At 45.9% G+C, this 27546-nt stretch overlaps 1 protein-coding gene across 1 annotated transcript in view; it reads right to left on the bottom strand.

Moving 5' to 3' along the window:
* Positions 1–27546, bottom strand: part of CFAP61 (cilia and flagella associated protein 61) — a 167317-nt gene that overhangs the window by 10620 nt on the left and 129151 nt on the right. The window contains exons 24-25 of the mRNA XM_081150149.1: positions 27368–27459; positions 21401–21606 (exon numbers count right to left, since the gene is read on the bottom strand). Of these exons, the coding sequence (XP_081006275.1) occupies positions 21401–21606; positions 27368–27459 (298 nt within the window). The remainder of the gene's footprint in view (positions 1–21400; positions 21607–27367; positions 27460–27546) is intronic.

Below are 27546 nucleotides of genomic sequence, written 5' to 3'. Positions count from 1 at the left end.
GAGCAGAAGACCGCATGGCCTCTGTCCACTCTGTCAGTGGCCAGCCCGGTTTATTCGGGAGGACTTCAGTTCTTCACCACTTTTCAGAAGCTCCAGGAAATGTCGACTCGTGGAACTGAATTAACCATTTCTGGTCGATATGGTCCGATCATTAAGCAATTGATCAGACTTCCCCAGAGCTCATCTTCATCGGGTCATTCGGCCTATGTTATTGACAAATCCCATGGTCTGGGAGGGGCTCTGGTGACTAGCTTAGCCACGGGCCATTCTGAAGGCTGAGAAAAACGCATGGACAAGACAAACTGAGAAAAGCTGCATTCACTGGCCTCAGGAAAATGTGTTCTCCGAGGGACAGAAAAGTGGTGAAGGGTGGTGTTCTTGCAAGTCCTGGCTCTTCGCTCCAAGGCCCAGGCCCTGCGACAGCCCTGGGAGAGGAGAGCTGCGGGAGATAGCGGCTGCAGCCCAGATCCACGCACTTCGCCTGGAGGTGGCCGAGCCGCTTGACAGTTAGGGAAAAGGTGAGTGGTCGGAAAAGAAAAACAAGTCGTTCTCTAAGATCTAAAAGCGTTCTAGCTTTTTCTTGGTGTGATACAACTTAGTTTTCGCTCTTAGACCCAGTAAGAGGACCCCCACTGCCACCCACACCTGCACCGAGGTTTGCTCGAGCTGGGGGACTGCAGCCGGGTGGCCTGCAGCTTTCCTTCGAGAAGGAGATTCTCACTGCACACGCCCTTTCTTGCACCGACGGCATCGTAGACTCGCGGCAGAGGACAGGCAAGTCTCCTACAAGGCCCAGGTGTAGGTTATGCTCGATGGGGAGTCCGACCCTCCTGGCACGTGGGCTGGAGCGTGGCCACTGGGACCTGTCTCTCCCATTTACATTCTGACACACAAAAGGCAGAAGGGACAGATGTCACGGTATATAATCAAGGGGCCAGGTATGACCTACAGAGATGTCTGCTTTGGCCTGAGCAACGTTTGGAAATTGGATTTCTGGCCTTTCTTTTTAAAATAAAAATCACATTTGCCAATGCCAGGTCCTCACTGTTACGTGGCAGCCATCAGCTCAGTGGATGCCCCCTGCGGTTCATCACCGTCATCTCCCCGCCTACACGGGCCGCTGTGGGCATCTGGGTGTGCCAGGCCTGGCCAAGTGGCTTGGGTGAGATACAGGCAGGTACATAAATGTGTTTTCTGAAGCCGCCTGCGCACATCCCTGTCTCCCCACTGGTATGTGTGCTGAGAACACATGTACTATGTCCTATCTGCCTTTCTCCTTCCTCCCATCCGCCAGCCATTTACCCCTCCCTCCCTTCATCCTAATAGGTCCAATGAGTCATCTCAAAACCCTGTTTCTTTATTTCCAACGCCCACTTTCCTCTGGTTCTCTGTTCTCTGCTGCCTCAGTCTACCCCTCAACAAATACTCTTTCCTTCCGCTTTGTGTTTCTGTAAGGATTTTCTCTCCACAGCCTAGGTGTCTTCCAGAGGTTCTGACTTCAGTGGCAAAACGGCCAGAAAGGAGAAGACCTGGAAGGCCATTCTCTACCATTAAATCATTGTGTGCCGGACACTCTGCCGACCTGGAGGGAACCACGGTGAAGACGTGGTCCCCACCCCGAAAGTGCGCACATGACGCGTTGGAGAAACCCACGCCCGCACAGCACTGGAGAGCTGCGAGGGGTGCGCCCCGGGAACACTGAGGCAGAGCACGACTCAGAGGGAGCGAAACTGTGGCCCAGGTGACCTCGGTTCTTGGTTGTTTCTGCCCCTGCATTCCTAAGCCCGCCTCTCTCGGGCTCATGTTTGCCAAATTTCAGTCACCTTGGGAACCCATCAATTTCTGCAAGGACTACATGATTGATTACTTCAAAATTTTTCTTCCGATTAATTTGCTGTTTTTTAAAACCTGAAATAACTACTCTGTCTTGTCCTAAGCAATGATACCGGTGAAATCACAGATGTGACGTGCTTGTTACAGTTTTTCTTATTCTGATTGAAATTATGCCATAATTAATTAATAATTATTCCTCCACAGCCTAAGGAATCTTACACACACACCTGCCAGATGCTTACTGCACTCTGGGACACATCTTCTCTTTGACGCCGGAGCCCCTGCCGTATCCTTCTGGGGACACAGACCCACAGACGCTGCGCTAAGTAGTTTCTGAGCATGATCTCACTTCATCCTAATTCCAGTTCTCTGAAGTGGAACTGGCCAGCTCAATTTACAGAGGAGGAAATAGAGGCAGAAAAGTTAAATGACTTGCCCAAGGTTACATAACTAACAAGTGGCTGAGATGGGTCTTAACCATAATCTCGTGATCTGAAAGTTCGTGCTCTGAACAACTCCACAACCAAGTCTCATTTCCTCATGCTCATTCCTTAGCCTTTCTAGCAACTTTCTGAATCAGCCCAGATTCCTTGGTAACCCCTGCATTAGGTAAGGTTAGGTTTGATTGCTGTTATAGAAAATTTCAAAATGACAGTGGCTTTTAAAAGGATAGGCGTAGTTTTCTTTTATATAAAGAACGTCCAGGAGGAATGTCTAGGATTGGCATGGTGGTTCCATGGACATCAGGTTGTAATACTATCCACAGGGCCTTTGGCCTCATGGTGCAAAACGGCTGCTGAGCTTCAGTCATCACATACATGTCTTAGATGGAGAAAGGGAAAAAGAGGGCCCTTCCCCTCTCTTTTGGGAAGAATTGCTAAAAGTCTCACACAACACTTCTACTTATATCTTACTGCCCAAAGGTTGGTCACGTGGTTTCCTTGGCTGCAGGGGAGGCTGGGAGTCATTGTTATCTATTTGAGGTACAATGTAACAGCCTATAAATCAGGATTCTGTTTCTAAAAAGAGAATGGATGTCATATCTGCTAAGATACTCAACAGACAGCATAGCAACTACTTTTTATAAAAATCTTTTCTTAAAGTTAAATTTATAAAAATTGGGAGAATGTATTTAATTGAAGTTATCAGAACTTACTATCTATCACTTTAAATTCAATGTCTATCTAAATTCAAATATCTACCCCAAATTAAACATTCTGGAGAAAAACCACCCTCACAAGTATTTTCTGTAGGTGACAGCCTCCTCAGAGCCCCGGGGTCCTCGGAGTCCTGCATGGCCCGAGCTGGCTGCAACCCAGAGGACAGCGAGGAGCAGTTTGTGTTCACGCCGTGAGGCTGCCCCTGGACATTTTATTCAGCCCAGGAAAGAAAGTGGATTCGTGCATTTCAGTACAGCTTTCAAAAGTGAGACTAGGAACAAATAAGTGTTTCCAGTTAAGCGTAGGTTTGTTTGGAAATTAAATTGCACGATTCTGGGGCAGTGGAGTTTGCTCAGGGACGCCACAGGTTACATGAGCAGACGCAGCCCTGTGACCCCCTGTGACGAAACACCCCTGAAGACCGAAATGGAGGTTTGACTGTAAATATCTCCTGTCCAACTTGAGTTTGCCAGATCTCTACCTATTCAATGTATTGCTTTGAGCTGCATCTAGAAAGGTAAGATTAATGATTTTGAAAACAAAGCCAACTAGTTATTGGATAAACAGTCGTAATTGTCACCTGCTAAAGATCTAGATAACAGAAAATGAAGTATCCTCAGAACACTATTCGGCTATGGTTTTGTGGTCACAATCCAGAACTGGCCCAGACAGACAGTGGGCGTTTACTGCTCCCTGGCACTGAAGCCGAAATCGGATCTTTGGCAAAGTCAGGCATCTCCTGAACGGCTTGTTAACCGTGTCTCCCTTCCTGCTGGTCAGCCTGTGGATCTACAGAGGTGCCGCCTGCACAGTTGCCCTGGTGTGCCCAGGAACCTGAAACCGGCACTGCTGAAAGCTGGGGTCTCTCCCAGCACCGGGAGCCCCGTCTGGCTGCAGAGGTACAGGGGGACACCCCCTGGGATGGCTCCCCCTGCTCAGAAATTGGAGGCTGCGGCCTGCTGGCGGCCACTAAAACCGGCCCGTTTGTCCGTCTACGGGCTGGACACGCCCAGGACTATCTGGGGAGGGAGATCCTGAGCAGTACACAGGCCCCGTCGCCACCACACCGAGGGGAAGGCCCTGCTCTCTCTCAAGCACCAGTTCTTCTTAGGTTCACTGTGTCTGTAAGAAGGTGGTTCCCAGAGCACGGCTGTCCTGAATCAGTGTCGGCACCCAGGCCACGCTGGGGATGGAGCACAGGCTGCCTGCCACCACTGCCACCCGAGTCCTGGTTTTCAGAAACACCGCTCTTACAGGGTCACCTGTCTGCTGGCCAAGTGTTTTTCTGAACCCCAGACACAGTCCAGGGAAAGCTGAGCCTCGCCTTTCGGAAACAGCATACATTCATCGGGTGAGCCTCACAAATCTAGCCTGGCATCGGGACCGTCCTCGCTCTGACCTTGAAGGAACTCAAAGCCGGCTGTGCGGATTTACTGAAGACCTGGGTTGGAGCACGCGGTCTCTTCACCTCAGCCCAGCTTCCCACTGCCTCAGTTTCCCACTTACCAGTGACTCTCTTCCTCCCCGCTCTGCCACTCGGGAGCATATGCGACCTTGAGCTGTTAGCTTTAACCTCTCCCAGCCTCATAGCTGTCAAGGTGGGGCAAGGGTGGTCCTCACCTCAGAGAGTTACTCTCAGAATTGGAAGGGACACTCCAGGAGCAAGGTGTGGCTCATGGAAGGGGCTCAGTTTGTACTGTTATTATCGTTGCTGCTGCTGGGTGTTTTTTGTTGTTTTTTTAATATATTGTTATTGATTTCAGAGAGAGGAAGGGAGAGAGCGATAGAAACATCAATGATGAGAGTCATTGATCGGCTGCAGCCCGCAACCCGGGCCTGTGCCCTGACCGGGAATCGAACCGCGATCTCCTGGATCCTAGGTCGATGCTCAGCCGCTGAGCCAGGCCCGGCCGGGCGTTGCTGATGTTCTCAATTATCCTATTGTCTACACTTGTGAAAGCTGCCTCGGATTCTTCCTGGTGTGAATAGGGGACTAGATAAATTATTAAAATAAACATTTTTTGTTTGCTGTTTAGTTAAATAAAGCCTTTCTTTGGCATAACTGCAATTTTTCTCCTCAGGAGCTGTTTTTCCCACATTCAAGGGTGTCTCTATAAACCAATTTAGCCACACTTTTACAGCAGCAATTAATTTTGGCTGTAGTGAAAGTAAGAGAGACTGCAGAGCCCGTCTTCATGGAGTTTTTCATGTACTAAAGAGTTATGTGGAAATCAATAAAAATGACATAGGAAATCAATAAAAATTACATAGGGATAGTTAAACTGAGGCATCGATTTCTTTTCTTTTTTTTTTTGGTCTGAATTGATGAAAGTTAAATTAAAAGTATCCAATGGAGTTCTTTTGCCTGTGTATTTTTTTGTGAGCCAGTTAAGATAAATTTAACCCACTTGTTCATGGGCTGCACCGACAGGGCCTCAGGAACCTGGCTGCGGCCAAAGTGCCGGCACCCATGACCAAGCTGGGCTGGGTTTTCTTCCCACCTGACTTTCTGCTGGGCTTGCCAGAGAAAACCTGTCTTCTTGTAGAAATAGCAATTTTTATACAGTTAATTTTATATACTTGAGAATCTCATTTCTATTTAAGTTTACTGGTTAAAGCGCAATCACAGGGACGTCCGCCCAGGCCTCTGGCGGTGGGAGGAGTGGGGCTTGGGGCCCTTACAGCACCGCCTGCACCCTACGTGGGGGCTCCGGGGCCCAGCCTGCTCTCTTGCCCTGTGCACCTGCCCTTCCATTGGCTCCTCGGCATTTCCTCTCACGTTGCTGTTTTATTAGGGGCTGCATTAATTGAATTTGTACGGTAATCTAGAGCCTGGAAGTTGTCCAGCTATTTACATTAATTTGTCCTATAAATTCAGGACTGAGAGTATGAGGCGGGTTGGCATTTAATTTTGTAGAAAAAGGAAAGCTCTTAGTGCTCTGGCTCCCCTTCCTGTGCGCCTCTCCTCTTACTCTGCCTCTCTTCATAGAAAGCACAACCATTTGCCTTTAATTAGGCTGGGAGAGCACAGCCAGCATTAGGCCACTCAGCCACTCAGCCGTGCTCACAGCCACGGCCATTTCCTATCTGTTTTCTGAAGGAAAAGGAAAGAGTGTCTATCTGCACATATAAAGGCCCAAAGTCCAAGGGGGGGGCACAAAGGAACCAGGTGGAATCCCCTTTTATGAGACTGAGGCTGCAAGAACTAGCAAACCCCGGGAAGCAAGATGGTCTGCTGTCCCATTATGCCCTTGGTAAAAGTAATTGCTCTTTACATTTTGAAAGAGTGCTTAGTGGAGATATCATTCACTAGTACAGAATATATTAAGCATGTTTAATATATGTTTATAATAATCATTCATGTTTGAAATAATTCCCTTTCATAATAGGCATTTCTAAATGATATGCTTTTTGGGTTTTTTTACTCGAGCGTTTACAGATAGAATGACAAACTACAAACTATTCCTTCACTCCTTTGTCACTTTCATGCTTTCAGGTTTGTAGTTTCCAAAAATCAAGTCTTAAAATTCAACTACCATATTCCTACTTCTTACTTTCCAAGAACACAGTAATGAGGGTAGTGGATTATAACCTAGGGACTAGGATAAGAATCTGTGAGTCCACATTGACACAGATAAGTGAATAAATAAGTAAATGAAGAAGGGACAGCTCTCCCTCGTCGCAGAAAATTAAGTCGTAAACACGCAGACTGGATGACGGACTTAGAAAATCACCCTTTGGCAAACAACACAGTAACAACTGTTTCAGGCAGGAAGTGTTTACAGATGTTAAAGTTAGTGGAAAAAAGAATGATGAAAAATAGGATATTTACGCAGTCTCAAAGTACAGTGTCACTAATCGATTGAAGGTAAAAATAGTACATTTCCAGCAGAGAAACCTGAAGCCTCCACTCTAACCAAGTGACCACGTTAACAATACTAGTCAAAGGACAAATTTACACCATGCGCCTCCTGATATGACGTACTGAGAGGAACACAACATTACTCCTGTGGTTCCTGCCAAGAAGGTATGACCTGAGATGACTGACGAGGAAACACCAGACAACCCCAAACTGATAGACATTCCATAAAATAACTGGCCTGTATTTTTCACGAGTGATAGCTCATGAAAGTAAAGGCTAAGGCACTGTCCCAGATTGGAGACTAATTGCAGTGTGGGATCCTGGATGGATTTTGAACCAGAAAAAGGGACATCAGTGGGATGAAAGGTATACAGCTATTCTTTCTTCTATTTGTGTAACACTTTTTGGAACTCTGAAATTATTTTGAAGTAAAAATTTAAAAGAAATCACTAATTGTTTTGTCTTTTTATTGTCTTGCTCTTAGTAAGGAAATAGCCATGGAATTGAGCCCACAGGATCTTTGTTACTGGGCTATGTTTCTGATGGCTCCTATATAGGGTGTACACTGTGAGCACAGGGACAGGCGAGTAAAAGGCAGTGACTGGGGTCCATCTGGTAACAGGTAGAAGGACACAGTTCACTGTCAGAGAGAGGATATTCTCTGGTTCATTATGAAATAGCATAGGTAAGAAAACAGGTCCAGAGCAGCAATGCCAAGACCCACGTCATCCAGTCCAGGACCCATGAGCCACCAGCCACACAAGGCTACTGAGCACTTGCAATGTGGCTGTTCTGAACTGAGAGGAGCTGCAAGTGCAAAATACACACTGAATTTTGAAGACTTAGTACCAGAGGGGGGGGGGGGGGGGAGGGAGAGAGGGAGAGAGAATGTTAACTTCTGATTAACTGATTAAATGTTGAAAAGAAAAGAGTTTGTACATATTGAGTTAAATAAAAATATTATTAAAATTGATTTCATCTTTTTATTTTCATGCTTTTAATGTGATTATTAAAAAAGTTAAAAGTATGTGCATGGCTCATACTTCTATGGACTAGATAAAAATTTTAAAAAGCAAGTATTTGCTGAACGCCTACCTACCATGAGAAATATTCCAAATGCAAAGACAAATATGCCATAGGTCCTACATGCACAGGCTCTCCAACTAGAGGAGACAATTGACATAAAAAATAATCATAATACTGGGTGACAAGTGCCATAATAGAGCATGGACAAGCTCCATTGATTACCCACAGGGAGCTGATTACAGAAACACCGGGGAGGATCTGTCTAGGCATCAGGAAGGAGATGGTGTTTGCCAAGAGTATTCCAGACAGAAGGAACAGCATGGAGAAATGTGGAGGCATGAAGCTGCATGGGGAATTCTGAGAATGACAAGTGGTTTGTGGCTCCAGCACCCAGTTGGATATACTATGCAAAGTGATAGCTGAGGCTAGATTCTAGTGCTGTCTACGAGTCCCGAACTTTATCTCTTAAGTGATATAGAGCTATGAAAAAGTTTTAAACAACTGAGTGATGTGGTCATTACATTCATGTTTTAGAACAGCTCAACTGGAATGGGATGAGGCCAGAAGCAAAGGGACCCACTAAATGCAGCTGCAACAATGGGAGAGTGATTGAGGGAGATAAATTGGGTGGCAGACAGTTAACTGGCACAGGGGCTGGACCTGAGGGGAGGGGGCTTCATCTGGGATGGTGATCACCCATTGTAGCTGTGTAATCACATTATTAATGGCCATCTGATATTATTGAAAACAAAGTCATTATTATGATACTTTAACAGTCTCAAGCCTTAAAACCACTCACAGTCTAATTCAATAAATAAGCTACTTAAGTATAGAAAGTCACAAGGAAGAACAGGTTTTGTGTCATATTAGCAAATTTGATTTTCATTAATGCAAGATGAATGTCTTCTATAAAACACTTTCATATCATATTAATGACATGATAGCAAACAGCATTCATGGGTTGCTAGGCAACACAAGGACACTCTAATTATCTCTTCTGTACTTGAGAGGCCACAGAGGGAAGATGCCAGAGCTCTGAGTATATTTTCCATTTCTTGGCAACTGTTTCTGCTGGAAGACCACCGTGGGGCTGGGAGGGAAGGGAATTAATGATACCATTTACCAAGGCAAATATACTTCTTCACTATTCCCTCCTTTTCACTGGCTTACTGTGTGGGAGAGCAAGAGCTGAGAAGTGGGCTTGAATATGAGAGATCAAGAGTTCTCAATCCATATGTCCTTCCCTCTGCTTAGGTAGGCAACAGGCTGTGTTGAACCAGGGCAGAAAATGTAGTGGACATCTTGAGGATTGTTTGTCAAACCATAGTTTACTGGAGTCCACTCCACTCCTTACCATCCCTACCTCCTCGTGGGGTAGGTCCCCAGCAGTCACGCTGTGACTTCATGATTCCATGGAGCAGGGACAGTCATCTGATCCAATCATTATGGTTATGTACTGATGTACAACAACCACCCACCAACAGAATGGCATAGAGCAGCAGCTGTAAGTGCTCACAATGGCTTGTCTTTAACCCATGACTGCAGGTGGGAAGACGAATGGCTGATGGCCACTCACATGATCGGGGCTGGAATCATCTGAAGGCTTTATGCTCACATGTCTGGCACCTGGGATGGTGACTTGAAGGTGTGGCTCAGCTGGCACTTTTGCTTGAGTCTTTCCCAATAGCTTGGGCTTCCTCTCAGAATAGCAGCCTCTGGATGGTTGGACTTCTTCCATTTTTAATCCTCACTCAAGGAGGAATAAGGATTTTTTCCCCCATTGATTTTAGAGAGTGGAAGGGAGGGAACAGGTGTGTGTGGGGAGGAACATGTCCTAAAGGAAAGAACAGAGCAAAACTCCAGATAAAGAACTAAAAATTGAACAAAACTAAACAAAACACTGGTTATAAGTATGCTCAATGGACTTAGTGAGAGCTTCAACAAAGAGATAGGAAACATAAAACAGAACCAGTAAGAAATGAATAATACACTAACTGAAATGAAGAATACATTACAGGAAATCAGCAGTGAAGTGGCTGAAGCAGAGGATCAAATCAGAGATTTGGAATATAAGAATGCAAAAGACACCCAATCAACAAAAAGAAAAAAGAATCCAAAAATATGAAGATAGTGTAAGGAACCTCTAGGACACCTTCATTTGCATCATGGGGATGCTGGAAGGAGGAGAGAGAGCAAGAAATTGAAAACCTATTTGAAAAAATAATGACAAAAAGCTTCCTTATCCTGGAGAAGGAAATAAACATACAAGTTCAGGAAGTGCAAAGAATCCCAAACAAGAGGAACCCAAAGAATCCCACACTAACACACATCATAATTAAAATGCCAAAGGTTAAAGACAAAAAGAATCTTAGAAGCAGCAAAAGAAAAGCAATTAGTTACCTACAAGGAAGCTCCCATAAGACTGTCAGATGATTTCTCAATAGAAACTTTGCAGGTCAGAGGGACTGGTAAGAAATACTCAAAATGATGAAAAGCAAGGGCCTACAACCAAGATTACTCTACCCAGCAAGACTATTATTTAGAATCAAAGGACATATAAAGAGCTATATGAAATGTTAAAGGGTCTATTTTAAGAAGAAGAAAAAAAAATATGAAAAATATGAATAAAATGGGAATAAATGCATATCTATCAACAATTCAATAAAAATCAAAATAAAAGATAAGTAGAACAGGAAAAAAAAACACCTCCACCTGTGAATAATTGACTTAAAGATGAAGTCTATAATATCTTGAAATTTCTGCATCAGATTTTTCCTTGGAGCATTTAAAATATAAAGAATATGGAAGGTAAAGGACAATTGAAACTCTGAGCCAACAGTCAGGAAACTGTCTGAATTTTGCTTTTTTTATTATTCTAGCATTTTTGTATGTATAGCCATGCATATTGCCCATAATTCTTAATAGTGTTTTAAGAAGAAATTGTGAGTTATCTCTGAGCATCCTGGCAGTCTTCTTTCATTGTGTCTCTTTACTTCCTTTTGCTCGTATGTTGGAAAAAGTCCTCTTGGATTTTTAGGCAGAATGTGACTCTTCATTTGTAATATAAGAACATATTTCAAAATTCAAAAAAAAAGAGAGAAATAAGTCTACCAGAGGCAAAGAAAGGGGGTTTATCTTCTCTGGTTCCTTCCTAGCCACAGAGAACTAGGACCCTGCACTTCTTCCTTGCATCATGCAGCCTCTTTGGCAATCACTTGGGAAGCCAGATCCTACCCCTGTGGCACAGGGCTTTAGCTAAGTCCAGGAACTGGGAGGAGACGAAACTCTCAGGGATCAAGTGAGGCTGGGGCATGGCCATGCTGATGGTCTGAATGGATGGGCTCTATATGATAGGATCCAGACCGATCTGAATTCTCCCCCAGGAATTTTCCAAAGTGGGCACTAGGAAAGAAAGGCCCCTCTGCTATCTCTAAATACCAAGCTATGAGGCACATGAGCCTGGAGTTTCCCAGGGCTTCCACCTGGGGGAGGCCAGTCTGAGACAAGGAAGCCAACTTGCAGGGACAAGAAGCCAAGTTCTGACGGTGTCTCAAATCCCGGCTCTGAAGGCCTCCTGCCCTTCCCGTAGGGTAATTCCGGAGACGTCACAGTTTCTTCTGGGGTTTCAGTTAGTTTGACCTGTGTTTCTGTCACTTGCAGACAGAGATTCCTGAGTAATGGTTATGACCAGGAAGAATATTAACAAATAATTTTTTAACCTTATATCCATTAACTACTTGAAATGAATCAATTTTTTAAAAAAAACACACCAAAAAACCTTAAAATTAAAAATGTTTCTCCACTTCAGATATCTTCCTACTTCGCATGCTATGGGCTGAGCAATGAAGGCCTAGGTTAGCACTTCAGAAATCAGTCTAGTTTATGTATTAAATCCTTGCCAGGACCCCAGCATCCAAAAAGATCCACCTGCAGATCTGTGCAGAGGGCAGTAACTGACTGATGAACACCCTTCAGGGTGCACTTGGAGAAGGGGTCGATTGGGGGGCCTGACAAGCCCAGCAGATCCCTCGTAGCCAGTCTGTGTTAATGTCTTGAATAAGTTCTAGCTTTGTTCAATTATCACGTGCAGAAAACCTACAGCTTGCAGGCGCTGCTTGTCAGCTGGGGCTGCTAGTGGCTGGGAACTAATCATTAAGGCTGCCACGAAGCCGAAAAGCCACCTCCCAGCAGCCCTGAGGCCTCCAGCATGGTGTATATTTTCCTATTTCACTTGGATTTGCTCCTAATGATTGAACTATAGATCATTAATGCTGTGAACCTCCGGGAGCCCAGCGTGACTGTGCTGGGCTCTATTCTGGCCTTGGAGCTTGCAGCACGGATCCTGGCCTGGCAGACAGTGCTCCGGCAGCTGTCAGAGTCGCTGGGGCCAAGGAAGTATCGTGGGATCCAAACGGTGGCTCCTATTAGCAGCTGCGGGGGCATCGTTGGTGGCATTTGGTGCTCTCTTCTCCCCAAATTACCAGATAGAGTGAATAATAAGTCACAAAACACAGCTCAGAGTTTGCTGGGTGGGTGACAAAAAGTGTTTTAGAGAGAAGTGGCTGAGGCCGTGCTGGGGCTATGCCGCCTGTCACTCTGCAAAGTTATCGTGGGTGGGGGCTGGGGACAATTGCGGAGCAGCACACACAGAACCAGGTTCGGGATGCACAGGGCCTATGGTGGTGCGACCCAGGGCTGGGCCTCCAGCGCCCCTGGAGAAGGGGAGTAGCGCAGCGACCATGTATGGACCAGTTCCTCCAGGACAGGCTCTGAGCTGAATGCTCCCTGCACCTCGCCGCACTCAGTCTTCACCAGGAAGCAGTAGCGAGGATATAATCAGGACAATGTCCAGCTCTCGATGATAGATGTAAATCCAAATTTCAAGCAGTCTTCTTGATAGTTTTGCTACTATTATTATTTTTATTTAATTATTTTGCTAACTGCTGGTCAAGCTTGATCCGTTAGTTACGGGGCAAATTGCACACTAGTTCAGCCAGCTGCATTCCAGACCCTGTGAGGCATGACTTGCCCCAAATATCACAGGTAGGTAAGTGAAAGACTACATTCCTCAGACTCACACACAGTGTGGGTTTTACACGGGACTGAACTTCCAAAGAGCCGCCCTCATGCAAGACTTGGAAGGCAGATGGGAACACGGTGAGGTGCAGACCTTGCTTCCACTGCTTTTCTTGCTTTTGCTGGCGAGCCGGGTCCCGGCAGCGTCTGGTGTCAGCTGCAGGAGGACGGCATGGGCGGCAAGAGGCAGGGCTTAGCGCACCCACCTCGCTGGTGCGGACTGCGGCGGGCTGGTGGTGCAGCTGGCCGCTGCTGAGGCCGTTTCCTGGCTCTCCAGGCGCTTCGCCGTGGCAGAGGCCGGCCAGGCCTGCAGCCCACCCACGGAATTTTATACACCACTCATAACTGGAAGTAAATTGTTTTCTGTTGGAACGAGCCAGAGAGATTCTGTTGTCTACACTGCACCCTGCCTGACAGATTCATCACTGTGCTCACTCATAAGGTGGCCAGTAAAGAGGTTGTCTCAGGAACAGGAGACAGGTTGGGCCATTTCCTGATGTGCCAGGATCTTCAATCTGTAGTTTCTTAGAGGAGTCTTTTAAATGCTCTTGTCCATTTTGTGGAAATTAGTTAAAACCAGGTAGTATCTGTAAATCTACAGAACCAGATACACAAAAACTGTAGTATGTTCCAAAGTTCACTCATAAGGTTGACCCTTTTAAGCCATGACATCACCCTATGACCTTGGAAGTGTTGAGTCCACATAGGGCACACATCTGTCTTTAATCCTTCTACTCAAGAAAATAAAAATATATGTGGACTAGCATTAACAAACAAAAGTATTTATCACAGTCTTTTTATAATTCTAAAAACTTTAAACTAGATGATAAATAATAGTAAATAACAGTCATTATATAAATTCTATATAATGAGAGCGACGTAATCATTGCATTTTATTTTTAATGGCATGAGAAAATGTTCTTATATTTTAAAATAGTGGCATACAATAATATATGCTTGTGTTTTCATAATACTATATAGATAATGTATTCTTTATGTAATAGGGCATAAATTAGCAGAAATTTTAAAATCCATTAGAGTATCTGTGTCTATGAGACTTCCTTTGCTTTATGGTGACTGCAGAGGGAAGGGAGGGTGGGGAGAGGTAGGAGAGGGTAAGGGAGCATAAATGGTGATGGATGGAGACTTGACTTAGGGTGGTGAACACACAATACAGTGTGAAGATGATGTGTTGTAGAATTGTATACCTGAAACCTAAATATGTTATTAACCAAATTCACACCAATAAATTAAATACAAAAGGAAAAACTCTTGGCTATGAGATGAAATACTCATTTTTCCTTCCTTCATTCATGGGCACTATCCTCACTGCAAAGTTTCTTACTAGCATGAATAGGACTGAGGCACCTGAAATAAGAATTTATACCTTCCTGATACCTCAAAGCCATAAATAAAACTTGATCCAGGCCTTTCTGATAAATACTAAGATGATGTCCCAAACTATATTTTTATGACAAACGAGGCAAATTATTGGAACACGCTGGATGCTGAGATTTTTTTTAAAAGCCCCATACTTTATGCAGTTCCAGGAGTTCACTATTTTAAACATTCATTCCTATGTGAATGGTCACATTTGTTTTTCTTTCGCATTATAATCTTTGGCATGAATATCTGAAGGGACATGTGCTGGCTATAATTTCAGGACAGTTCAAAACAATCTCCATCCCAGGAAAGGTTAATTCCATACAAATGTCACAGCGGGAAGGCGGTTAGAAACAGGCTAGAAAACCCCCCAAAACCCTGGTCTTTTAATCAGAGCAATATTACAACTAAAAGCAGGCATATGTTGTGGCCAGTGGAATTTGGCCCCACACCGGTCTATCTTCCAGATCTCAGGTTGACCATCTCAGTGATGAGAAATGTTTACAAATGCAGGTTCAGCCTCAGGCTATGTGATCGCGGGAGGAACACCACCAGGCAAGCCAGAGGGCCTGGGAACGGTCAGCCAGGATCCCCAGGCGGAGAACGCCTTTTACAGGGCAGAGAAATGGACTGTCGCTGAATGACTGGGAAGCAGAATGAAGACAACACATTTTGATTTTAGGGAACATTTGAAAAAAAATATTCTTTATAAGGCAATCGAACAGAACTGGCATTCTATGAAATGAAGCAGACGAGCAGGAACACCCTAAGGAGCCGACAGAAAGGCGGGTCTATGGCCTGGGAAGCAGCCGAAAGGGGGATTCGCATCTTGGGAGAGCCAGATTCAGCAACTTGTAGGTATGGACGTAAAAGCGGACACGTTGGAGCGAGCAGTCATATTCCAAGAAAATTTTGATACGTCTGCAAAAATGGGCACTTAGAATTTAGTGTGTTGATTGTCTACTGGAAACAGCCCCAGGCTACTGACCACAGGGGGACAGGAGACATTTAAGTCACGATGGAATGGCCCCAGCTGGAGCCTGAGAAGTGAATGAGAAGACAGGGCGGCTGCCAGCACCCGGCGTTGCGGCTCCGAAGACAGAGGCCGCACGGGGCAGCTTTCCTGGGGGGGAACTCCTGGGGCCTCACAGTTCAAAAGGCAGTGGCGGCTTTTCAAAGGGCCTGCTCGAGCCCACTTAGAATACTGGGCCCGGCAGCACTTAGCCACCAAAATCGGGCCGGTGGAGGGCTGGGGAAGAGCGGAGGAGGGGGCAGTGCCGGGGGAGGGCTGCAGGGGGCGGCCTTTGAGGGCTGAGCGTGCTAAGATGTGAAAAGAGATAATTTAATCAAGGTTTGTGAGTATCCACAGAAAGAAGCCAGGGCAAGACCTATTCACACCCATGAGGATGAAGGATGCTACAGGCTGTTAATTAAGGCCAGGGCGGGGGCATTCAGCAGGCGAGACCTTCTTTGCAGGGCCATTGCGAAGCGGGGTAAGTGACGAGGAGGGGGAGTTAAGAGAGCAGAGAAGGCCTGGACACGGCCTTGTTAAAGCCCTGCGACAGGGATTTAGGACGCCGCCTCCGCCTCCCCTCTCCTCTCCATCCACAGTTCCCGTGTGCCGACTGTGTGGCCCCCCTCCCGTCGAAGCCCCTTCTGTCTCCGGGTCCTGTGGGGGGAGCAGCATGGGCAGGGTGGACGGCGCCGCTCGCTCTAAACAGCATCAAAGGACTTGGCAGGGGGGGAACTGCGCGGTTTGTGATGGGTGTGTAGGTGTGCATGCGGGACGCTGCGGGACACAGCGCTCTTAAGAGGGAGGCTGGGAAAACGTTTTAGTAACATCTGTTATGTGACTTTACATGCTGGTTGGTTCGGAAATGAACAAGTGATAAAAAATGGGCTCCATTCTTTTTCCAAAAAGGTAAATCAATCAATCAATCAATCGATCGATCATTTCTCTCTCTCCCTTTCTCTCTCTCACATCCCCCCCACCCCCCGCTGCGTGTGCGCACCCCAGTGGTGAATTTTTCACTGCCGATGGTTTGCACCGGGACTCTGAGATGGAAACTAAGACTAAAATAAGGGGGAATCCAAGCCAGCCTGGGCCCCAAACCTCAGGGCACTGCTGTCCTGTGACAGCTGTCTGCCTCTGTATCACGGCGGCTGACTGCTTGGCCGCCACCACGTGTCCCTAAATGTTTCCAAGCAAGTCCCACTGCAGGCAGCAGGAGCCACTGCTCACGAGGCCTCGGCTGCCGCAGCATCTGCCCCCGCGGCTGCCACCGTTCCCCTGGCATCGCCGGCGCCTGTTCTGTTCTCGCCCTGGACGGTATGAGATTAGCCTGGAGGAAGTAGGGAGGAAGAAGCCAGAGGCTTCCTTTGAAACTGCAGAGGAACTTGACCTTGGGGTCATGACTGCCTTGCAGAGGACAGAGCGCCTGGTCAGCAGTCAGCCCTCCCAGAACAGGGAAAGGAGCCCCCAGACGCAGCGCGAGGAGATTCGCCCGGGTTCGAACGAGAGATGTTGCCGGTGTTGCCGAGGTCAGGGAAACAATCTGTAATCACACCGCAGCCAAAATCAGCTAAACCATTCACCTTGCCTCTTGGAAAGGGCCCTGCCAGTCCATCTGACCACAGGCAGGGCAGGCAGTGCCGAGCCAAGAATCAGCACTGGGGCCTGGCAGCGCTTCGTGGCCCTTGGAGAGCAGGCGGCCTCGGCTGCGTGCACATTAACACCCGTGTGGGAGGGACCGACGGGCACGGCGCTGCCCGCAGTACCTCACTCGTAAATGACCAGTGGCCTTTTGATGGCCAGCCACCATTTTCCTGCCCCGCCCCCTCCTTGGTTCTTTCTTACTGATGTCAATGGACACATCCTATTATCCAACGTCATGCTGTTTGCCGTCTTAAATATTCACTCTTAGCAAACCAAATTAACTCAAAATTATTGCTATCATCAGTTAACAGCTGCACCCCGACTAGTGTCCCAAGCTCACAGAGTCTGTCTGTTTCAGTATCATCTTCTTTTGGGGGAAAACCAACCAGGTAGGGCTTTTGAATTTGGTCAAACGTGAAAACACCGTCTTTTCAAAGAAAACTCTTAGCATGTCCCTCCCCACCAGGTAGAGTTTTTCTTTAACAAACAACCGATTCTCCTCTAACTCAACCATTTTGGGTAAGGTTGGGAGCAATTATAAATAAAGTACTTTGCACTAGCGAAGGAACAAATGAATCCATTTTCTGAATGTTTTTTTCCTTACATGAGATAAATATTTCAGTTAAGTCTACAAAGGTTTGAGGGGGGAAAGCATATGATTAAGGAATTTAATACTTCATCAAAATATAGCTTATGATGGAAAGCATTAGGAAAGTGTCCTCATACATGAAAGGTTTCAGAAATTCAGTACTTTTTCTGGGAAAAAATTAAAATCCATGCACGATAAAAATGCTTAGCAAGCCAGTAATTTAAAAAACAACACACACCTTAAACCTGATACAGGATGTCTACAAAAATATGTACAGCAAATGTCATACACTTAATAAAGAACACATTCCCTCTAAAATTAAGAATGAGGTAAGGGTGCCACCCCACACTACTTCTATTTTACCTTTTACTGCAAATATTACCCAATGTGGTAACACAAGGAAAAGAGATAAAAGTTTTAAAGACTGGAAAAGAAGAAACAGAACTGTCATTATTTGCAGATGGTATAATTTTAGAGTTTAGAAAATCTGCAGAATACAAAGCCATACAAAAGTTAGTGCACTTCTAAAGAACAGCAATCAATAAGAAATAATGCTTATAACAGCAATAACAATATAAAGCACTTTGGATTATATTAAACAAAAATTATGCAAGCCATTTATGGAGAAAATTGTAAACCTTTATTGGAAGATATTAAGGAGATCTAAATAAATCGAGACCTACCTCTACTATGCTATGATACTGGACTTAATAACAAAGACGTCGATTGCCACCTAAGTTTTAATACATTTCCTATCAAATCACAGAGCTTGACAAGTTTACATGAACCTATTGGGAAAGCAAAGAGACAAAAATATCCAAGACACCCCAAAGAAGGTAGAGAGAATACATTAAAATGAAGAGCATCTGTTAACTGACACCCTAAAGTAAGTGAAAAGACAAGCTACGAAATGGGAGAAGATATATTAAGCATACATAACCAACACAAGTTTGCATACAGAATATACGAATAACCCCTGTGAATTAGTAAAAACACGACAACCCAAACGAAACATGGACAAACGTCACAAATGGGCACTTCACAGGAATTACCACAAATGGCCCACAAACAAACAAAAAGGCACTAAACTGAGTCATTAATCAGGAAAGGGAAAATTAAAACTACAGAAAGACACCTTTCCGTGACTGAGCCTAACAGGCAGCTGGCAGGTGGAGGCAGATCCCGGGAGTGACTTGGGACGTTTGTTGACCTGCCCCTGGGCCCGGTGCTGGTAAAAGGCACCCTTGGAGCACAGCCTGGTCCTTCCCAGGCACAGCCAAGCCCAGCAGAGGCATCCACAAACTGTGGATCACTAGTGGCTTCAAACAGATTGCTCAGGGGCCGGCATAGACAGAGTCTGACACTGGCTTACAACAGAGTCCCTTCCTAGAGGCTCAGAACCAACTCACCAAAGTGGCCAGCTTCAGGCAGCTTTGGGGCAGGATCCAATAAAATTCACAAGCAGCACAGCCCTGCTGGGGAGAGTTTAATAGATAAAACTACTTTGGGGAACATTTCAGCATCACGAGAGAAATTCTCGCAAACGTGGTGTATCCACAGTGCCTATAACATTGTTTGTAATGGCATCAAACTGGGGACAGTTTAAATATCAGTCAACAGGAAAACAGAATCGGGAGGATGGGGCTATTGGATCTCCTTTGAGGGAGAGGTGCTGTTGAGACTTCAGGGAAGATGGCGAATGTGATCCCCTGCCCCAGAACCACACGTCTGAGTCTGTCCTGGACTTTTTCCTGACCACAGCAGGACGGAGCCCCTAGTAGTCAGGTGGGTGGGGCCTCCAGTGCCCAGAGGCTGTGTCTGCTGGAAGCCAGGAGGGTGTTTCTATCAGATCTCCGTGACGGGGAAGCGCCAGTCAGGTTCACAGGAATGTGGGGGGAATGGCCCCACCTGAAAGCCAGTCACCAACACCCCCTGAGTCTGCCTAGACTTCTATGTCCCAGCCTATGCCACTGACTCCTCAGCAGGGCTTAAGATCCACAGGGTAGGGGTGGGGTGGGGGAGGGATTCTAGAGTGTGGGGTAATTGCTTTTGCCCAGTCTGATGCTGCTCAGGGGTGATTGCTCCGTCTAAGAAAGTTGGCTGCTGTGGTATTGGAGGATGACTCAGTATACGGTACCTTGCGGCTGGCTCTTCCCCGCCTCCCTCTGCAGACTCTCCTCAGGCAACTCCAGTCTGACCTGCCCTCCCTCCACTGGAGCCGGGTCAGTGGCTGCAAGTGAAATTTTGCAAGTTGGCCCTTTAAGAGGGTGCCTGTGTCTCCGGTGGGCTCTGCCTCTCTCTGGCCAAGAGAAACCCTGTTGCTTTTCACAGCCTGATGCGATGTGGGTGCCTCTCCCTGGCTCTGGCAGTACAGGATGAGGAGCGGGGCCTGGGGTTTAGGCTTCCCGCCTCTCCAGGGGAACCTCCCACAGCTGAGATCACTCTGTAACCTCGGCCACAGCCAGTGGGAGTAGGGCCCACCCCTTTCGTGTCTCTGCCCTTCCTACTAGTCTCAAGGTGGCTTCTTCTATAAATCCTTGGTTATAAGGCTCTTGTTCAGATAGTCTTTAGTTGGTAATTCAGGGTGATTGTTCCCCAATTTAGTTGTATTTCCAGTTGGTTCTGGGAGGAGGTGAGAGCAATATCCACCTACTCTACCACTATTTGGAAAAGCTTGTGGCACATTTTTAAAACAAGGGTCGTCTTGTCTCCTGTTTTGGTAAATACATTTTTTTTTTTATTGCCTATGGCTGCTTTCACACTGCGACGGCAGGTTTGAGTACTTGTGACAGAAATCATATGGCCTGCAAAGCTGAAAATATTTACTATCTGTCCCTTTGTAGAGAAAGTTTGCCAATCCCTGCTTTACAGGAAAGAAAGGGAATAATTAACTCAAATGAAGGATAGTGGTTCCCTCCAAGGAAACAGAGTGGGGTGTAATCAGAGAGGGGCTTCTAACATCCTGCAGTAAGGAATTATTTCTTAAGGTAGTTGGTAGGTAGATTTCTAGTAATATTATCCCTTAAAATGTACACACATGTTTTATATACTTTTTTCTTTGTATAATGAATTCTATAATTTTAAAAAATTTAAGAGGAAAGAGAGCTTACTTCTGATCCGCACAGTCACCCCAGTGGGTATTAAGGACCCTGGAAAGCTATGATTTATTTCCTGCATCTAGATGTGGTACCGTCTCTGGCATGACCTTGTTTTGTGAATAGAGGAAAATTCTCCTAATCGATCTAAGCAGCAGGTTATATCCAGAAGTAGCTTTCTATTCTAAAATTCTAGCCTTCCTAGAGTTGCAGGATGAACGAATGCTTTAGAATTCAGAAGACCAAGATCGAGATCAGCCAGTCAAACCAGACTGCCAGTGCAGAATTCCCTTAACAGTATCTTAGACAAATGGCCACCTTTCCCTGCTCGAGCACAAGCCATGTGGAAGACACCTACCTTTTAAACTTCTGACCACTGCTCTTAACAGCCCTGTGCCAAAGGAACTAAAGAATCATTGCATCTGGGCCCACCCATGGTATGGAGGCCATGCATGGATGCACCTGGGATTTAGGCCTATGTGTGGCCGTGGGAGCCATGTGTGGACTCATCCAGAGTCCACTCACTTCCCCATGTGACTCTATGCCTTCTGGTCAATGCTAGTGGTCAGATATTCTTTATTATATCAGAATGAAATCTCTGCCACTCTGGCTTCTCCCGTGGATTCCTGTTTTCCTATCTGGGGCATCACGAGACACACCCTCCTTTGGTAAGGCACTCTGTGTTGCAGTCCCCGTAGGAAGAGGCACTGCCCAGCCTACCTGTAGAGATCTGCGATCATCTTGCTCTCATACCGAGCACACAGGTTGTTGAGGGCCTGCTCGTGCTGGCCAAACAAGCGGATGTAGTTGGAGGTCGGGAAAGGCTCCTTAGAGAGGCACGTAATGGTTTCCACCATTTTAGAGTTGTTAACATGGATTCGGAAGTAAGTCCCATCTTGCGCATTACCTGTTACTACTTCTAATCCCTGGAGGGGAATAAATCAGAAAAACAGCATTAGAAACATTTCTGAACATTGGGAACTTTATCATGGCAATTTATTTCCCAAATATACCAGACAGGTTATTGCTTGTTGCAAATAATGGTAACAGATATTGACTAAACTCTACAGAAGATAGCTGTGTCGGAAAGCACATACTTGGACTTAATGACTAAATGTTCCTCGGGACATTTTAAACTGTGATTGCCTCGTTCCGTGTTTTCTAAATCGGTTGCTAGGTTACAGCCATTTCTCTATACCTCACACAGCTAATCCATGGGACTGGGTTTACTCTGCTCTGTGACTTGTGTTAAGACGGTTAATTTTCTTAATTTTTCACAGCAGTGTTTTGAGAAAACCTCCGAGTCAAGAATGACCAGGAGGAATTTCAGCTCTTTGAAGTTTACGTAAATAAAGGAAACAAGTAAAAGGCAAGTGTCTGACCACTCAGTTTGGGGAGGTCTGGCTGTTTGGTAAGGTCTGTTTATGGAAACACACATTCTGCAGGCTACTTTTTAGTTTGTAAGTTGTCAAGGCTTTATGTCCCCTGGGAACTGGCTAAAACTGCCATGCAAGCCCAGATGACAAGGAAAGATGCCACTCTACTCCATGCCACCACCACCTTTTCTATTTCAGCCCCTAATGACTACTGACCTACCAACCAGAGACACACTACACTCCCCGTGGACGCAGGCAACCAAATAGGTTCTGTTGGCGGTGGCTGAACCTTCAGTTTACCCCTAGACTCTGAACTTAGTCCATGGTAACACTCAATAAATCTTTCCTGAGTGCATATAGATTTAAGCTTTTCCTCGAACTCGAATGTGGCATTTATAAATCCAAGGCAAGATGGACTACACTGATCCCAAACATTTACTTAGTCCTGGGCATCCCCTGGGGATTTTGTCTAAACAAGGACACACAGTTTAACTAGATTTTTAAATAAACTGAAGCAACTGGTGGGTGTTTGGATATCATATGGCAAAAACCCCGAGAAGATGCCAGCCAATTATAAAAGCACAGGTGAGGTTTACAGGAGGGATATCAGGTATAAATCCTGGGCCAGCCCCAAGGATGTGGGAGAAATTGGGTGTTTGGGGTGGGAGAGAGAGCAAATACAGCTTAGGAAAGGGGTTGGGGGGTGCAAGTGGTCCTTCATTCATAGAGATGGATGGACACAGAGAGAAAATCTACCTGCATAGCAAAGGATTCAGAAAAAAAAATTCAGCAAGGCATTACCCAACAAAGCAATGGTACATCCTAACGATAGGGTACAACACATCCAATAGAATGTATTGGTAAACTGTACTTCATAACAGGGGATGTTTAGCGAGGAGGGTTTGGCCAAAGCTGCGCACCTCCAGTCTCGGGCCATGATGAGGCGCGGCCCTGGCAGGCTGCTGGCTCACAGCAAGGAGGCAGCATGTGTGCCCTTGATGCCACCGGTTCCAAAGGGGCTGTGTCATCAGCATCGCTTTCAGTGACTTCTTATCATGATCTGTATGTTTGGGGGCTTCCTGGTCTTGTTTTTTAACTGAATTATAACCTTCGGTTGCCTCTGTGTGTTTTAGCACATTATAGCGATGAGGGCTTAAAGAATGCAGAGTGGCCCCCCCTGTAGAGAAAGAAAGGACTTGTGCTGTGACAGCTAATATTAACAAAAGAAGGGACTGTGTCCACGTAAGGAGACTTGGCGCTCGTTAACATAGTGGGGAAGGTGGCATTCTGGGAATTTGGAACACATCAAAATTTTTGCATCGACATTAAGGACAAGTCACCTACAGATTGGGTTTCTCAGACACAGATGACACTTGTAGGGCCAGGCAGACATATCTAAATTTCTTAGGTCATTTGCTCACAGATGGGGAAAATCCAGTGAAGTCCAGCCGCTTCCTGCCTCTCCTCAGAGAAAATCGCTCCACGAATGACAAGGCGGCCCCCCAGCCCTGCCTGCTGTCCCCTGAGGGATTCCAGGAGCAATGATGAGGATTTCACGCCTTTCCAACTCTGGGATGTGCCCTAGTTTCTCCTCTTATGTACATAAGCAAGTTGCTAGGACACTTGGATCTTGAGTTTAACATTTTAATGGAATAACTGGCTCTGGTGTGTTTCTCTTTCCTTCCCTTAGGATACAATTACCCTGTCAAGTTCCTGTATGATTTCGACAAAGGTTGGAAAATGGCTCTGGAATTTGTGCCAAATGGAAGACACAGGGTTAATCAGACTTGGTGCGCAAGAAATTAAGTCCCCTGCTCTCATGATAAATACACAATTATAAATTTAATGGAATCCAAAGCAGAATTTGTTGTGACAAATTTCTTTACTCTGGGGTGTAGAGCCAACGAAGCATGTGGACTGGAATCTGTGAAAATCAGTCTATTATGGAGACGACTTGGGGTCCCCTTTCTTCCTTTTGTCAGGTTACCTCTCAGAGAGCCTATGAATTACTAAAGTAACTTCTTACTTAAATATTCCAAGTCCTGAGTGCTACACAAGTCCGAAATCTGCACTACATGTATTGTAAAAATAGTAATTTAGTTTCTTTAGTGAAATATTGATCAATAGGCTCCATCCTTGATCAACTGGCTATATTTAGGTGACTGCCTGACCATTTTGGCAACAATTTTACTTAATCAAATTAATTCCAATTCCAAAAGATTGCCATCAAACCATCCTACCTTTTTTTTTTTTTTTTTGAGACTAAAACAAACAAAAAAAATCTGTTTAGATCTTCCATCTAATTAAAAAGGAGGCCCACCTGGCAAATGGTTAATTAAAGTCAGGGGTCCTGTTCAAATGCCATCATAGCACCAGCCAAAGAATCTATTAAAGCTGCATTCTTACTAAAACTGTCATTGTCTAAAAATCCCCTTTGGCTCCTCCTCTGGCTTTATTCAGAGACAGCCAGTGGTTCGTAAATAAACGACACTGCATGTAGGAAATCAGTGTCCTTGAAGAATCTCATTCTGTCTGAAACCCAGTCCAATATTTTCTAGCTCTTGAACATATTTGGCTCCAGTCACTGCTCTCTGATGGCCGAGGCACTCAGCCTCTGAACACATCATCTGGGCTTCATCCTGTTCACCTAATGCCCCACCTCATCGGTGTCAGACTACTCTCCAGAAGTGGGGAAGTGGCCACATCAATGTCCCCCATCCCTCACACTCGCCTACGATATGACCGGGACGCCCTTCCCACTGAGAGGGGAACTCTGTCCCCTCTCCTTGAATTCTCCAGCCGCGGGGGTGAGGGAAGTGGTGCTCTGTGACTTCCAGGGCCGGGTCATGAAAAGCAATGCAGCTCCCACCTCGCCAGTGGGGACACTTGCACTCTGATCCCTCTGAGGCTGCCATGCTGTGAGGGAGCCCAGGTCACACGGACAGCTCAGGTGTGACGCCCTGGTCAGTGCTCCCTGTGTCTGAGTCACCTGGGCCCAGGTGAGTGACGAGCCTTCAGCGATCCGACCATTGTGTCACCCCTAACCTTCCAGACGTGGCGGGACAGTGACGCGCCCTTCCCACCGTGCCCTGTCTGAGCTCCTGACCCACAGAATCTGAGCAGAACCAAATGGCTGCTCCACACCGCTCCGTTTTGTTACATAGCAACAGAAACTGGAACACCATTTGCTACGATCCTTTTATTTGTAAGAAATTTTTTCATCGGACCACATGTACAAGGCACACCTAAAGGAGCCTGGGAAAGGCCCAAGGGAAGTAAGTTTTAAACACAGAGCACTTGCCTTTTCCCTGAAGAAACAGATTTCATTATTTATCTGAAACTATGATTAACAACACCCACTACTGATTAGTCACCCGTTCTGTTCCTAAAAGGCAGCGTTACTCTATATATGAGCCCTAACAACCCCAGACATGCAGAGAAGCTGAGTAAGTTGTCCAAAGTTCATGGGAAATAGTTGGGAGAGCTGGGATTCCGATCTCCTGACGGGAGAAGGGTGAGGGGCGGACAGTCTACAATTTGAGTCTGCCCCCACTTTGAAGAAGGTTCCAATCGCTTCCACTTACAGCTCATTGACCAGAACCTGCCACATTGCTGACTCTATTCCCAAGGACATCTGGGAAATGTGATTAAGTTGGTCATTATCACTGATACCCAAAAATACTCAGGATAAGGAAATGGGAACAGAGGTTAAGCTGCCAACTTCCAGTGTCTGCCTCACTGACACACACAAAAAAAGCAAACATGACATATGAGAAAGGAAATCCCTTGTTGACAACAAACTCCACTTTGGGACCATCTGCCAGAGAACCTTATTTGAGGAGCTTGCTAACTGGCCAAGCAGATGTGTCCTTTCTGGTTACCTTGAACCCAACGGTGTCCCCCTTCACACTTCTGCATCTCCTGGGTGACCCTTGTGTAATTCCGGAAGGCCAGGGAACAACAGGGTCTGCATGGACATTCCAGACCCTTGCAATTTACTTGCTATGTTTCCACAAAGGTGGTTATTTTAGTTACAACAGGTTACCTCAAAACGTAGTGGCTTACTGTCCTTTAGTAGGTTAATGAAGAAATAAGCTGTGACACATTCAGATAATGGAATACTATTCAGCCCTAAAAAGAAATGAGCTATCAAGCCATGTAGCACGAATGCATATTACAAAGCGAAAGAAGCCAGTGGGTGGTGGGATGGAGGGGGAAGAGGGCACAGAGGGGTAAATGGTGACGGAAAAAATAAAATAAAATATTTTTAAAAAGAAGCCAACCAGAAAAGGCTGCATACGACATGATTCCAACTCTGTGACATTCTGGACAGGGCAAAACTATGGAGATCATAAGATTAGTGGGTGCCAGGGGTTAGGGGAGGGGTGAAACAGTGGAGCATAGAGGACTCTTAGGTAGTGAGGCTACTCCGCGTGATAATGCAATGATGGACAGGTCATTACGCACTTCTCCAAACCCCAAGACTGCACAACACTCAGAGCAAAACCCAATGTAAACTCTAGGCTTTGGGTGGCAATGATGTGTCAATGTACGTTCATCCATCCTAACCAATGTACCACTCTGACTGCGGGTGCTGATAGTGGGCACAGTACGCATGAATGGGAACAGGGGTACACGGTAAATCTCTTTACCTCTCATTTTTGCTGTGAACCTAAAACTGCTCTTTAAAAAATCTATTAAAAGGCAACCTATTAGTGGCTAAAAAAAACAATAAGCCTTTATTACTCTGGTCTTTGAGAGTCTGAAATCGGGACTGGTTTAAGTAGGGGTTTCTGACTCAAAGTATCTCGTCAATTTGTAGTCAAGATGCTGGCAGGGGCTGCATCATCTGAAGGCTTGACTGGGGCTGAAGGATCTACTTCCAAGGCGGCTCCCTCACATGACTGGCAGAGTGCTAGTGGCTGGTGCAGGAATCCTCAACTCCTTATTACATGGACCCCTGCAAAGGGTTGCCTGGGAGACCTTACATCGGGGCAGCAAGTCATACGGAAGGGTGCAAGTTGGAAGCTGTAGTATCTTTCATGACCTAGCCTTGGAAATCTCAAATTGCCATTCTCACAATATCTTGTTGGCTACACAGGTCAGCCCTATTCAGTGTGGGAAGGGACCAGGCAGAGGCAGGAATAGCAGAGGCAGGAGTCACTGAGGGCCATCTTGGGGGCTGGCTCCTGCAGTGGCCTTCAGCTGCATGAACCAACACATTACACTAAAGATCTGAATGAACGATTTACCTCCCTGTAAAGAAAGTGTTACATTTGAAAGTCAAATGAAATTCAGGAATAGTACTTACAAAATCAGGCTGGGCCATTTGTACCTCGAATGGAGTTGGAATGGCAGGCTTGGAGATATGCAGATAATGGTAAGACCCAGGAAGAATGCCTCCTAGGGGAAATGGCAAGTTTTCCACATTTTAATTTAGTTGTTAATAAGGTGGGTAATGTGTTAATAAGGCGAGTGAGCTTATATTTG

This window comes from Miniopterus schreibersii (assembly GCF_964146895.1).
Source record: "Miniopterus schreibersii genome assembly, chromosome: 10".
NCBI classification, from domain to species: Eukaryota; Metazoa; Chordata; class Mammalia; order Chiroptera; family Miniopteridae; genus Miniopterus; species Miniopterus schreibersii.
The sequence above is the reverse complement of the archived record's forward strand: the minus strand, read 5'-3'. Positions and strand labels throughout refer to the sequence as shown.